The sequence below is a fragment of the Anarrhichthys ocellatus genome, unplaced genomic scaffold (genome assembly GCF_004355925.1).
Source record: "Anarrhichthys ocellatus isolate YVR2014 unplaced genomic scaffold, GSC_Weel_1.0 scaffold7, whole genome shotgun sequence".
NCBI lineage: Eukaryota > Metazoa > Chordata > Actinopteri > Perciformes > Anarhichadidae > Anarrhichthys > Anarrhichthys ocellatus.
In genome coordinates, this window is record NW_022280037.1 from 9820246 (window position 1) to 9835149 (window position 14904).

The 14904-nt window shown below is 42.2% G+C and overlaps 1 protein-coding gene across 4 annotated transcripts in view; it reads right to left on the reverse strand.

Moving 5' to 3' along the window:
- Window positions 1-14904, reverse strand: part of stard9 (StAR-related lipid transfer (START) domain containing 9) — a 37008-nt gene that overhangs the window by 14176 nt on the left and 7928 nt on the right. For 3 of the 4 annotated variants that reach the window (XM_031847827.1, XM_031847825.1, XM_031847824.1), the window contains exons 4-19: window positions 8517-8633; window positions 8339-8371; window positions 8168-8229; window positions 7568-7680; window positions 5860-6002; window positions 5701-5768; window positions 5414-5511; window positions 5035-5262; window positions 4329-4426; window positions 4161-4238; window positions 3793-3870; window positions 2715-2894; window positions 1671-1722; window positions 1164-1289; window positions 277-359; window positions 12-49 (exon numbers count right to left, since the gene is read on the reverse strand). In XM_031847827.1, coding sequence (XP_031703687.1) covers window positions 12-49; window positions 277-359; window positions 1164-1289; window positions 1671-1722; window positions 2715-2894; window positions 3793-3870; window positions 4161-4238; window positions 4329-4426; window positions 5035-5262; window positions 5414-5511; window positions 5701-5768; window positions 5860-6002; window positions 7568-7680; window positions 8168-8229; window positions 8339-8371; window positions 8517-8633 — 1595 coding nt within the window. The remainder of the gene's footprint in view (window positions 1-11; window positions 50-276; window positions 360-1163; window positions 1290-1670; window positions 1723-2714; window positions 2895-3792; window positions 3871-4160; window positions 4239-4328; window positions 4427-5034; window positions 5263-5413; window positions 5512-5700; window positions 5769-5859; window positions 6003-7567; window positions 7681-8167; window positions 8230-8338; window positions 8372-8516; window positions 8634-14904) is intronic. The other variant, XM_031847826.1, reaches the window with a different exon arrangement.

Sequence of the window (14904 nt, forward strand, 5' to 3'; positions counted from 1 at the left end):
ATCAAGTTTACCTGTGGTTGTAGGTGCAGGTCATGTCACCATCGCTGGCCTGAGAACATTTAAGAGAAGACCAACTTTAATATTTACCAGCAATAAACAATCACAACTATGCTCACAACAAATATATTGTAGAAAATAATCTGAAACAATATTGTGTATCACTAGCTTCACAGTATGTCAATTACAGCATCTCATTTATCTGCTCATCATCAATATTATCACCGCTGCCATCACAACCAACGGCCTCGTTTTCATTTCCAGCTGAGCGGCACCCACCCGTCTGCGTTCCCGGAGGACAGCTGCCTCGGCTGGGTGGTTGAAGCGGAACTTGTGCACTCCTCCCAAGGTGATCACCGTCCCTGGAGACAAGAGAGACGTCTCCTTCATCACAAGCTGTCCTCATCCTGCAGCAGTGTGTTGTGGGTGTATGCGGTGCAGTGTGGGGCAGGGTGTGTATGAGTGTGTGTCTATACGTTTACCCTTAGGAAGAACCTTTAAGAGTATGTGCATATATAATTGTCAATAATTAAATCTTATCTGTTCATTGTGTATATATATATTTAATGCTCAGTGTCAAGTGCTGCTCAAGTCTGATTTTATGCATGATGTCTATTCTGCTACATCAGCAATGCTAAAAAGATGATATTGTGATATGATGCTCTTCTATTTACTAGTCTTTACAACTCAAATTGCTTACAGTATAAGATTTGATACTTTTTTTCTGCCATTTATTCTACTATACGCAATAAATTCATTTACAGTCATTTGACTCTCTAAGTGGTAGTTTGCAATGTCAGCAGCAGAGTCCGCCATTACCGTGCAGTCACCATTAATTTGTCATTTTGAAATTAATTTAGATGTTCTCAGTGTCTTAATACTACAATAACAAGTAATAATAAACAACTGGTGTCGCCAAATCAATCATAATTGAAATATTACGGATCATTACTTTCTCTTTCTAAGCTTTTAAAGGCATGAAGGGGACAACAGTTGCAGATAAGTGTTAACAGTCAAACAAAAGTTATATTCAAGTTTCATGCCTGCATATCCGCAACACTCAGATCACATATTTAAAACATGCAACAACTTTTCTTTTTGTTGCCGTTCTCTTTGACTACAAAATGCAGTGTGAGCAAACTGTTTAGTTGAGGACAGGAGCAGACCTTGAGCCAGTCTGCAGGGCTCGGTGACTTCTCGGTCGTTTAGCAGGCAGACGCAGCCCGGCAGCGGTCTCAGCGTTACCACACCTCCGTGGTTTTCAATCTCACAGCTGGCACTGCCCCGCAGAACTAGGAAGAGAATGCAGAAGAAACACAATCACACATACCGAGTTAGAAAGCTCAGTGCAGCTACTGTACTTCAAAATATATTCAGCACTCAGTGCAGCATTTAATTAAAAGTCAACAGTCCGTTTTATGATGTACAGTAAAATGTTGTATTATGCATTCTTGCATATATTCTGCAGTGTTTTATACTGTGTGTTTTGTCTAAAGCTGGCAGTTTGCTGCATATCTACGCTGGGATAATGCATGGTCGTAAGATGCTTTATCGTAATTTATTGTAAGAATTTCCACTCTTGTAATGTACAGTCAAGACAAAATGTTATGCAGTTTTAAAAGGAATATTTGCAGCTGGATGAGGAAACATGGAGACCAATGAATAAACAATACCTATTTGTGGTTTTTCAAACTGTTCCTGAGGTCCTATGTGGGTAACTCCTTCCTGTTAGAAAAAGGCATTGTGTAAACATGGCAGCTATATATTTAAAATCTACATAAACAAAAACATCAAAACAACTTTTATGCATTCTGGATATTAGCTGGTTGTGCTCAAAACACAAGCAATAGTGGATATAATGACAATAATTTTACACAATGATCTTAAGGGAACTATTGTCCTTTCACTTCTAATCTCCCACTTATCATTTGTTTACTTTGAAGTCTTATCTAACGGGATTAAAGGCTTTCTTATATGGTGTCAGGACCACATGCGTTCCCAGGTGGCCTCGGCTCTTCACATGCAGGAAACGGTGTAATTGTCAGGCCTAAGGGTATGCTTGTCATTGTCAGAATCAGGACAGCTTAAGCTCCCCCGAGTCCTAGCCTCAGAACTAAGAGCCTCTTATCCAACCGAGCTTCATGCATTGCGGAAGACACATACACGCAGAGATGGGAGATCGACAGGACAGTTGGAGGGCAGAGAGAAGAGAAGAGACAGTAGAAACGCACCTTTTCTCAAGAGTTTTTCTAGCAGAACAAAGAGAAATAGTGGGAGGAGGAGGAGGAGGAAGAATCTAGTAGAAAAAACAGAAATTGGTTTAGTCAAGACAGCTGACAAATCAGTAACTCAAGAGTTGGAGAAAAGTAGAGCAAATGCAAAGAATATCAGTTCGTGGGAGTTTCCATCATGTTGTTGAAATGAGTGATGTATCGCTGGGGATGAAGAGAAATGTACAAAGAACGAGACAGAGTGAAACAACAAACTTAACACCATCCAATACAACAAACATGCACAACACTATCTTAATATGGAGTGCTACACTTATTATAGGAATTTCAATACTTAACAAATGTGTATTCCAATATTTACACTAAAAAAAGCACCGCACAAGATTCATAAAGAACAGACTTCATGAAGATGGACAATTAAATAATAATTGAATACAACAAAACATTCCTCTTTATGGACACAACAGTTCTATTTCATCGTCATACCCTGAGGTGATAGAAGACGACACCGGTGCTGAGAACGTCTCCATCGAGCGTGACCAGGTGTGGCTGGAGGGAGTTGATGAGGAATCCGGCCCGGTCTCGGTTGATGTCCACACTGTACTGCTCCAGCAGCTCCTTCTTGTCTCTCCAGCTCTCCGACCAGTCCTTCGTCAGCTGCTCCACCTGAGGAGGAGACACGGATGAAGACTATGAAGGAAGGGAATTAAGAGAGGGGGTCGACACCAGGGGGGTAAATATCTGTGGTCAGGGAGATAATAATAATTATTACTACTGCTGCTGCTGCTACTACTTAAAAACAAGAACATTATTTACAAAATGTAACTGTGTTACAAGGTATGATTGTACAGTTTAAACCCAAATGTTTCCCTTACATTTCCCAACAAGTCTGAAGAAAAATACAGCGTGACAACTTGTCACAGATATTATTATTATTATTATTATTATTATTATTATTATTTCTACACACAGGTTTTGTGATATCCACTGCTGAGACATCTGCTGCCATCCCAGCACAACAGAGGTGAGTGGAATCTTGTTTATGGAGTTTATGGAGACGTTTATGGAGCTCAATCCATTGAAAAATTACATTTGAAAATAGGATTTTTTTTTTAAAGAAACAATGTCCTAGTTACTTAGGATAATCCACAGACCTCACTGAGAAGATATATTTTCTAATAAGAAAGACCCTCATCAAGTCAGAAGAAGTCGACAAAATAGAAGGCAACAATCTCAACGTCTAGAGGGAAACAGCTATTTAGATACAGCAAGGGGAAACTGTTTAATGTAACTTGTGTGAACTGATCTTTTAAGTCTAGATCATGCACATTTACAAATAAATCTACATGACTTATTTCTATCTTTTCTAAAACCTTTTCGCCTGACAGAGAGTAGTCGCTGCAGGGTGAGACTTTATGCGGGGCGCAAGTTTCTCAGCCTGCTGAATAATGTTGCCCTGTATTTCTTTATAGTGTCAAACGGATGATCCGTGATGTGTGAAGGACCACTGTCTCTGTGAGGCAGATGTAACAATGTGTGCGTGTGTGTGTCTACCCTGTGTTACCTTTAGTTCGTTCTGTAGCACGATGTCAGAAAGATTTCCATCCCTCTCATCGCTCAGGGAGGGGCTGAGATTACGCTGCTGTCAATGGAGAGGGTGAAAAATGATCAGTGAAAATACTGTGCAAAAGAAAAATGTCACATGCGTTACAATGCAATCATTCAATCTTTACCATCCAGGGGATTAAAAACGTCACAAAGACACAAAGCACTCTATTAAGCCTTTGCTACAAAAACTTGTAATGTGGGGATCTCTTTTATTCAAAGCCTTACAGCACTAAGAGGGATTTTTTTGGAGGAGCTGGGACGACACCGTAGGGAGTACCCCAAGGAGAGTTAGCGCTATACTCTAATGATAAAAGGCTCCCATACCATTTCAAAGCTGAGCAGCATGCTCTTCAGCCTGTCAATCTCCTCTCTCAGTTCCCGGATCAGCCGAACACTGGCATCCTGCACACAAAGCAAAGCTCACACCAACCTGCTAAAAACATTTAGATCAAACATTAAAGTCTTGGCATGGGACTCCAAACAGCCACTGACCTCATTAACCCGAGGCGTGTTGACAATATTTTTGGCATGGGCGGCGTAGCGCAGGGTGCTGAGGGTCTCGTTGTAACTGTTAGCGGAGGGCGAGACCGCTGCAACACAAACACACACAAAAAACACACAAGTAAAGACACACAAACACAGAAATTAGCACTCACATCACGGAAAATTCGTTTCATGAGAGAGACTTAAAGGACCTTTCCAGTGGTTTTACCAGGGTGGTCACATTACTGCAAACTATTTTCCAAAGCATAACCATCAATTTTTAGATTTAATTTCCAACCTCCCTGCCAGCTATTAGATTACATACAAAACCATAGAAAAGGACCCTGAAGACATTTATCTTTGTCACCGTTACTTTATTTTGTTTTGCAGCAGCTACAATAAGTTTCATGTAAATCTTTAATGTTAGTGAGTTCAAGTGCTAAAAATACACTAAAAGGAGAATTAAGAGTTGGTCGGCATTAAAAATTAAAAAGTAATTTTCATTTTTCACGAACAATTATTCCTTTTATTTTCCATGTTTGCCTTTAGGGTTTGATATTGATATTAAAAACAGCTTATGATTGCAAACCATTCAACTCTAAACTTTCAGTTAAAGCTTTTACATATAAACACATGCAATTTATAGTTAATGAACCAAAACGTGCAAACTCCCTTCCATGGTCCTTTTCACAATACTGACATCTATTCCACTTACTTGCGATCATGATGGTCTTAGAGTTGCCGCCCAGGCTGTCTTTCAGCAGCCAGGTTAGGACTGAGTCTCTGTAGGGGATGAAGCAGTGCCTCCTCCCTCCTCCTCCTCCTCCTCCTCCTCCTCCTCCTCCAGACAGGGAGCTGCTGTGGCTTCCCACCGTGCTGCCATCCCCCTCAGAGGCCATGCTGTTGATACTCTGACAGCTGCTGGACATCTGGGAGTTCTGGGCTGTGGAGGCATTGGGAAGAAGAAGTACAATGGTTGAGGGATCGATGAAGAGTGTTACAGAAGAGAAGGGAACACTGCGAGCATCAAGGAAATGGTAAACAGGAATTTATGGAGATCCATGCTAGATTTAAATCCTACTGTCTCCGTTTACCAAGAGCAGATATGACGATGCCCAAAGTGACGAGCGACTTGTTGATGTTGGAGCCCTCTGTCAGTCTATCCCTGCAGTAGTGGGGGTCCGCTCGCTCACTGTCAGACACATCATGAAAACAACATGTCAGTCGCAATGATTAAAAACACAGATTATACAATAAAAAAAAGTGTGGAATCGAACATTTTTAAAATCTCAGGGCAGTAGCCAAAGCCCACTAGGGGGCAGTTTAGTCAATGACTTTGACTCAAAAGAACACACACAACAGAAGGAAATAACAGTTTCACCTCCCAGCCAAGTCCACCAGGTTAATCTTGCTGACAGTTTCTGAAGGAAGGTTATTTTCTAGGATTGCCTTTGGAGAAAAGACAAGAGTAATCAGACGGGAATCTGCGAGTAAGTCCAGCTGTATATACGCTGATTGGAGGGCTGAGAGAGATGATGACCTGTGTGTACTGGATGGTGAAGATGGCGTGGGATCTGCTGCTGGCATCGTGGTTGTGAGTCGCTGCGGTGATTCGGTTGGCGATGCCTTCCTCCAAAAGGTCCATGGCCTGCTTGCAGTCGGAGACCACGTGCTGGGAGAGGTCTGACGAGAGGGGAAAGAAATGAGAATTAACTAAGAGTAGTTACGTTTTATATCAACCTCAAAATCTTTGTTAATGTACTGACACACTGGGAAGTAATTTGTGTGAAACTTGGGGTGGAAAACTCCCAGTCAGAGTAAGACCAGATACATTGTTATGTATCAAGGTGCACATTATACAAAAAAATATGTTATTTTACAGAATCTTCTAAAGATTTTGAAAGGATTTTTATGCTTTCGTATGTCTGCCAGAGGAATAAGGCTACACTGGTGGAATTAGTAAAATAAATAAAAGATTATTGACCATCTGACACTTTTTGTAAACATGGTGTAGAGATAAATCTGAGAAGAAAAAAACAACATAAAACTGACAATGACTAGAGACTGATAACTCCTCAGGAAACATGGAAAAGACATTTAGGCAGAAGAATAAAAAAAAAACTAAAAAAAACAGAAATGTGAAAAAGACACAAACAGGAAATGTGAGTCATCAACGTTTGCTCCTGCTTGAACAATTGTTTTAAATAAAACAATAAAAAAAAAAAACTCTACTTCCAGGTGTGAATCATACATTTTAAGAGGCTGTTCAACACATGCACACACAGATTACCACAGAGGCACATGGTGCTATAACATGTGGTTACTTATTCCTTGTTCTAATAAGAACATTTACCTTAAATATTTATATTATTCCAAAAGAATAAGAGTGACAATGAAACACTGTTTGATGGACAAGAAGTAAAAGCTGGAAGCCTTTAATGCGCTCTTTGTGGGAGGTGACGTGTTCTCCTTGGAACCACGAGGAAATGACTTCACGTCCTCTGGTCTACTGGGATTTCTCCAGATACTGACAATGAGTGGATGTGGGGCTTCGCACACAGTGATGGGGCGGATGAGAGGGAGAGAAGGAAAGAGAGGGGGGGAGGATGAGAGAGAGAAAGTCCGAGCCCAAGACCGACAAGTCTGCACCGGATCAAAATCTCTATCAAGAGAACTAAATTCCCTCCCTGACCACACACCACAGTGACTAAACTAAACTTACAAGACATGAGCATTACTTAGAATACTGAGGATGTTACACATCCAAGTCCATAATTTGACCAAAGGATGTGTCTGAGAGTGTAGAGCAAAGAAGATTGAACCTTTGGTTTCCACTCTCATCTTCACTCTCTTATTGCAAATTGTTTCAGACAGATTCTTTGACTACCTGATCCATTGCTGAGTGTGGGGTCATGTTTGAACATTGAATTGGAATTCTAATGTATTTAAAAAGGTCTTTATACATACTCTTAACTCTTTACCTTTTCTGCACAGGGTTTTTATGTCTATGAGTATGCCCGCATATGTAGGTGTGTGTATATATATAGTAAAGAAGTAAAGTTAATAAAATTAAATAAAACAACTTATTTTTGGGGGCAAGAGTTGAGAATCAGCATCTTCTGTATCCTGTTCTTGCTGAAGAAAGGACGCCTTTCGAATGTAAACTGAGTTCAGCTCTGGGATGTACAGTGTTGAAGTACATGTTTAATGTCCACCACTTTACAAAGACGGTAGAAGGAAACACTAACCTTGTACGTAGGGTCCTTTCTCAGGGTGTTCTCTAACTCTCAGGGAGGCTCTCTTCTTCTGCTCTCCTCCTCTCAGCAGGTCTCGCACACGCTCATTGTAGATCTCCAGGAAGCTGCAGAAGGGACGAGACAACACACTGCTATCAGGACACACACTTGATGTGACGTCAACGGTGATCATTCAACTTCAATATGCATATGTACTGTCCCATTATGCTTTATGTGAGTTGGAGGGGGGGGACATAACACAATACACCCTGGCTTTATGTGAACCGGGTCATAGTCATGGTTACATGGTCTGGGTTTGTGCTGGTCCAACCAAACGACCCAGACACACAGTCTACTCCTGTAATTACATAAAGCATAATATCTGCTTTGTCAAATTAACATTGCCTTCAAGAAGCTGAGGATGCCTCCAACACCGACAAGGATACACAGTTTGTAATTTGCATTGTTTTGCCTGCAGCTTTGCAGCATAATTGCTCCGTAAGTACCCGTGTAATTTGAATGTCAACATCAGAAAACAAATTAAAATTGCGGTGATTAAAAAAAAGAAACGGAGAGACAGTCGCACACAGTCAGGCGTTTGTAACGCAATACCTGATCTCCACTCTGCTCGAGTTTTGCTCATCAGGAAAAGTGTCTTCAGACCTAAAGAGACCCTGCAAGGAAAGGAGAAATCAAAATGACTTCACACCACAACGACGGACACTCAAACACTTCAATCATCAGCACGTTCTCCACATTGAACTGTACAATCCACTGACGTACCTGACAGATCCGAGGGGTCAAGCCAATGGAGTCCTGACATCATACAGAAGAAAACAATGAATGTTTGCTTATTGTCAGTGCAGCCGGATCTGGGTTAATACTTTGTGTAACAGTTGCCTAAACTGTGGCTGGTGAGTATGTATACAATGCCATGCAGTGATTTCAGTGTGCTCCTCACCGGTGTCCCCATCATGGTGTACGTCTTTCCAGATCCCGTTTGTCCGTACGCAAACAGGCACACATTGTAGCCCTCTGAGGCTCCGGACAGCACCGACACACCCAGGTCCTGGAACACCTGAGGAACATTAACGCACACCCTAAATCACAAATACACAGAGAAAGACTGACTAAGAGACGGCTATAAATAACTGGGTGGAGTAGAAAAATGTCTAGATAATTAATAAGGGTGCTGATTCAGGACTTCAAATAAACATGTTAGCGATAGAAGTCTTTTTTAGTAAGATTGGAAATGCCTGCAAACACATCTGAAGGCATGTTTGACTAGAAACGTAGCTGCTCTCGTGGGCTGATGGGGTGCAAAACAGCGTAAGCCGACGACCTTGATTTTACTTGCGTTGTGTTCTTTACACGAGTGTAGATTTACACCGAGGTTTCACGATCACAATGCTGTGGCACCGGGCCAGTGGTGGGGAGGTGATGTAGCTTCCTGCTGAGGTGTTTGGCTAAGGAGCAGGGAGGTCAGTTAATACTCCGGGTAAACAACTCAGCAGAATGCGTATGTGAGAGAATCAAATATGAGGGTGAAAAGACTTTGAGAAGTAACCGGGTCAGGAAAATAAACGTTGGATAAAAGCACGGTGGTGAGACGTGGGATCGGGGAGAGTCGGACTGAAAACAATCCACTGAGGCCTTTTGTTTTCCTTCTCTCCGTCTGTGTTGCTGAGTCTGGAGATTATTAGCACGAGGGCAGATCACAACCACTGTACCCACTAACAAACTCCATCATCCCAATATCAGACAAGTATAACATTCCTTTACCCAGATATAAATACAAGATCAAGATATACATCTACTGGAATATGCACTCAGTTGTCAGTTTATTAGGTACTACTTGGTACTCCTGCAGTAAATGTCTACCTAAACGACCATTGTAATGTTCAGTTTGTGTTGGAACTGTTCCAGAAAGATGTTGATTTGACTTTAGGATCATTTCGGAGGCTGCACTTTGGGGTGCTGTTGACTAATCGTTTCAGCTCTGTATTTGGCACCAGCGTCAAACAGTGTGCCACGTCTAGAAGCCACTTACTCTGCTGCCGGGGGGGAAATATGGACCTAGTTCACTTTCAGAGCTGACAAAAAGCCAGCCAGCATATTACGTTCCCTGTTACCCTAACAAACCTGTTTTTCCATGGTATCATCACACAGGCATACATTTGCAGATACTTATCTTCTTATGGGAGTCAGTCAAGTATCCCGTGATAAGAACGGATCATTAATTAAACACCTTGCTGCACCCGACACATTGGGAATGACAAGTGTGGGTGTTTCTTATTTATTATAGGTCATCAGTGCCTAAAGCATGTAGAGCTGCAGCCATTGATTGATTATTATTATTCAATCAATCGAGTAATCGGGTATAAAATACATAAGGAGCAATATTAAATGTACAAAAGATAAATTAACTAACTGGTGTCCATTTTAGAAATAAATGCAATAATAATATTTGTCAAAACTAAACCAATGTAGTGCATTTAGGTGCCATATTACAGTCTGGTTTACCAATATTTTTTCCAAATGAAGACTTGTTGCAGATAAAGCGCGGGGGGGGGGGGGCAGCAACTTGATCTGGATCAGACCTGAGAACCATAACACACCTTGGGGATCAGTGAGGGGTCTACTCCCCTGGATACTGGTGGGTAAGTACACAGTGGAGAGGGGAGGAATGCTCTCAAAGCCACCATAACCTCCACGGATCAAACACAGGAATCATTTCAACAAACCTCCCGTGTGTGTGTGTGTGTGTGTGTGTGTGTGTGTGTGTGTGTGTGTGTGTGGGACGACCGACCGCTGTCAGGAGAAGTGAGAACCTGGAGCTAAGCCTGTGTATACTCTGGGCTTACACAACGGTGGGAAGAATAGGTTTTAGGTGTGATGCGGTTGAAAGCTCTTGGCCTTGTAAAAGCAATCTGAAAAGGATTCAATGGTCATCTGGTTGTTCCTAGGAGTGTGTGAATCTGTGTGTGTTGATATTCATCAGCCTTGAGATTTCTCTGCGTAAAGGAAAATATTAAACACTGACTCTGTGGAGTGAAGCTCACACAGAGACCAGCATCTTATCTCACCACAACTGATGAAGCAAAAAACACAGAGTCTAGCACAGAGACTTGAAATCAGGTTTAAGTCACTAGAATTTAGTCAAAATATTTTCAGTCACTCTGCTTTCAAAAGCTCAAGAATATGAAGTTGAAACACCAGTTTGTCAATTCAAGGGCTAACAACTAGTATTTTAATTATTAAGTACTCTGCAGATTATTTTTCCTAGAAAAAGCCGAGTTCAGCCTAGAAAATGTCCAAAAAACGTCCATAACAATTTCCCAGTCTTCAAATGTCTTGTTCTATCCAACAACAAGCTGTAATCGTTGCTTATTCATTTTTTTGTCAATCGTCTAATTGAATTATTGTCTCATCCTTTCATCTCGAGATCATTTACAGACAACAAAAAGAACAATAAGGCTAATCTGCTTTTTTTCATTTCCTTCACAAACCTACAAGTGCTGAAAAGGATATTAAAGATGTTAAAGGTAATTAATTCATAAGGTATGAAAAAAACCAAACGTTCTCTCTATTGTCTATCATTGTAAATTGAGTATCTGTGTCTTTTGTACTGTTGGGCAGACCAAACAACACATGTGAAGATGCAGCTACGGCGCTGGAAACATTTGTCACCGCTTCCTGACAGTTTAAAGACTAGACAACTATTTACCAAAAAAAAAGACCTTTACAGATTAATCAATACAGAAAATAGCTGTTAGCTGCAGCCCAACAAACACATTTTTCATTTTAACGTATTGTTCTGTAGCCTAGCCAACCGTGTGCAGACAACCGCCACGTGCAACTAGTAAAAGTGCTGCCACAGCGGCTGTCTCACTCAGTGACCTTATATAAATCACCCAACAGGCACCATGGTGCAGACATCTAACACAACGTTATTCCTACGTATGGAACCCATTATAAACCTGGGAATTAAGACTTTTAGCCCAACTGGGACTGAAACTAACAGAGAAAAGCTGAATTTGAGTTTTCCTGTTAAGAAGAACATTGAAACCGTGTGTTACGTAACTTTTACCCAATAAACAGTAATGTGACAAAGTGTGCAGCTCTCTGGAGTCCAGACCACCTGGAGCTGCCGCCTGAATGGAGGCTTAAGCATGAAGACAAAAAGCAGTGCTGCCCCGGCCTTGTGCTCATCCTACTATTCAAAAACAGACTCAGACAACCTGTCCTCCCTCAACGACAGAGAATCAATACAGCTCTTGTTAAAACTGACCCTCTTAAAGTCACTCTGTGGGGGCTACGACAAGGCTGAGGGTCCCTCCAGGCTGAGCACAAAGACCAGGAACTTCACTTCAACTGTGTACTCCGTCTCTGAACTTGACTCTCTTTTCTCTCTGTACACCATCTCTTTTCAAAACAGCAAAATACTTAAAATAATGGCAGAATAAAACCACAATAGGAAGCACAACCCTATTTCAACCTCTAGAGTTTGTCTAGACGATCATGTCGGGCAACTTTAAAACAATCCTGTTGTTTGTCATCTCTGTCACACCGATATAAATCACAAGTTTGTAATTTGTGCTCTGACTGCTTAAATGGACATGAAGGCCGTCTGCCACAACCTACTTTCACAGTTTCCCTGCAGCATTGGGAGGTATTTTTGGACGAACAAAGCAGTTGAGGTAGGAGGCAGATTGCATTGTGGGAATGAAAATGTACTCCAGGATCAAATGAAGCAGGAGAAAAACAGCCTGGAGATAAAGAGACTGGGCCACAGCCATAGCAAGCGTACAGGCTTGGTTGGTCGCCTCAGAACACACAGGGGACAGACTGAACACCTACATTAACAGGAAGGCGGTTGTCATCAGCACGCCGCTGCACGTGTGTGTGTGTGTGTGTGTCTGCTCGGTTAAGCCATTTAGAGGAAACAGCATCCACAACAAGGACAAAAGCTTCAGAGTTTGCTTCCCTCTCTGGGGAAAAAAAAAGAAGTACAAACAATCTAACAATGAAAGAGGAAAAGCAGAATATAGATTTCATTCTTGTACAGGAAAAGCAGCTCAAACTCCTCCGGTCAAAACGGAGCGAAAGTAAGGAAGAATAAAAAAGGCTTTAGGGTTAGAAGGGATCTAAGCAGATCTAGGAGAAAGTGTTTAACTACTTTAAATCTGTACTGCCACATGATATACATCCACTTTAAAGTAAAGTGGTGACATACAAACAGACGCCGTTATCTTGTAAAATCCTACTGGCAACAGATCTCAAAAGGAAAGGATTGGCCCAGACCTCTCTTCTGAAAAACAAGGAACCAGCTGGGTCTCATCATGCCAGAGATCTGCACCGCGATAAAAACGGTGTTTTGAAACACTTCTTCCCCCCCAAAGTGGCAGCCTAGTTGGTGGCCTGGTAACACAGAAAAAAAAGGAGAGAAAGGCAGCGGAGTGGGTAAGAAATGTTGAAAAAGAGCAGCAATAGTGAAAGAGAAGGACAGCATGAAAACGAGTGAAGAAGTAATGGTGTAATGGCTCTGTAATGAGACAAGTCCTGTAATCACTGGCTGTGGAAAAAGCCAATTGCTGGTCTGGTTTTATGTGGCCGGCTCTACACTAAACCCTGGAGAAGTATTTATGTGTAGTGTGTGTGTGTGTGTGTGTGTGTGTGTGTGTGTGTGTGTGTGTGTGAGAGTAAATGTGTGTAATATGTCGTCAGGGGTGATGGCAAAAGGCCAGACAAGCACAGTGAAGCACTTCGCCACATTTAAAAACTTGAGCTTCTCGTTGCTTTTGCCAGGTTTGATGCAACCTAGAGGGCCGAGATTCATTTCCCCTCCACCACTGCTCTCACGGGGAGGACCTCAGAGTGAAAGAGTTAAGTGCAAAAGGAGATGCAACTTTCTCCCAAACATGATATCCAACAAACAAAGCTATCAACTGGACAGCTGCAAAAGAGGCGAGGGTCGCTCGGTTCCCTTCCCACACTTTCCAACTGGGTTAGACAAACAGCTGGGCTCTGAGCAAAAGTTAAACGCTTTGGTTTAGACACAGGAAAAGAAATGTCACTGGAGACATCCTTGTCCTTACTTCCTGCTAGGAATCTGGGTTAGAGAATCAAAAGGTGGAAAGAGGGAGAGATGTGTAGAGTGGACTACAGGGAGGGAGGACACAGACAGGGAAAAAACAGGAGACATGGAGGAAGCTGTTTGGCCCGAGTTCAACAATGCTCTCGTTTGTCACACTCGGACAGAATTTGTAGGTCAAATTAGTATGGGGAGGGCAGAGAGGGAGGAGGGAGAGACAGGGATGTGCAGGCCAAAACAGATAGGCTGCTCTTCATTACTCAGGCCTCCCTCCAGTGTGGGGGGGGAAGAGAAACAGAGATCAGGAAAGTGAAGGCAGAAGTCTCTCTGGCAGAGCGCTCCATTTATCAGTACACACTCTTGTTGCGACTGCATGGGGCAAACGGCTGGACCTAAAACAAATACACAACACCATATCTGGAGAGAGTTTGGGGATTTGCTGCTCCTCCCCCCAAATCCTCGTTAAAGGGGCCAAAGCACAATGCTGTGGAAAATGACTTCTTCAGCCTTCAGACTGATGGGAGCTGTGTGTGACATCCACAGGGTACAGTGGTACCATAGAGGGGGGTAACCTGGACCAGTATTACCACAGAGCTCAACTACTATTCTTACACTCTGTGAGTGTGTTGTGTGAGGACCCACAGCCATCAATTACCCCATGAATATCAAAGCTATCAAAAACATGTGATGTTTAATACACATTAGGTCAGATAATGAAATAACAAGGCAGAGAAGCTTCTCGTTAGATCTTCACCAATCAGCGAACAAAAGATCCAACTTTGGCACCCAGACTGCCGATTGACCGTCTCCATGACATGATGACATGATGACTCGGGACCGAATGAGCCGGAGACGGACGACGTAGCGCTGCAACATGTGTCTGTCAGTTTAATTACGCTCTTTCAATTTTTAGAAATGTGTTTGTATCGTTATTTGTTATTGAATAGAAAACATTTTCCAAAAGGTTTGGTGCGTTTTAAGCATGTTTGTGATCTCGAGGGGTTAAAACAAGTAAGTCCAGTAAGTCCATACACAGACCACAGGTGCTTTTCCTGTACCCATATGGAGGAGGTCTCGTATTTCCTCACTGACTGCATGTGTTATTCGCTGACCTGTTTGTGGTTAATTCAAACCAGGCCGGACTGTGTTGAGGGGGAGCAAACGCACATGTGTTTGGAGGATTCTTCTCATACACAGAGAGGCTATTCTCTCTCTGACACACAGACCTAGAAACACTGTGAGAGCATAATCAAAT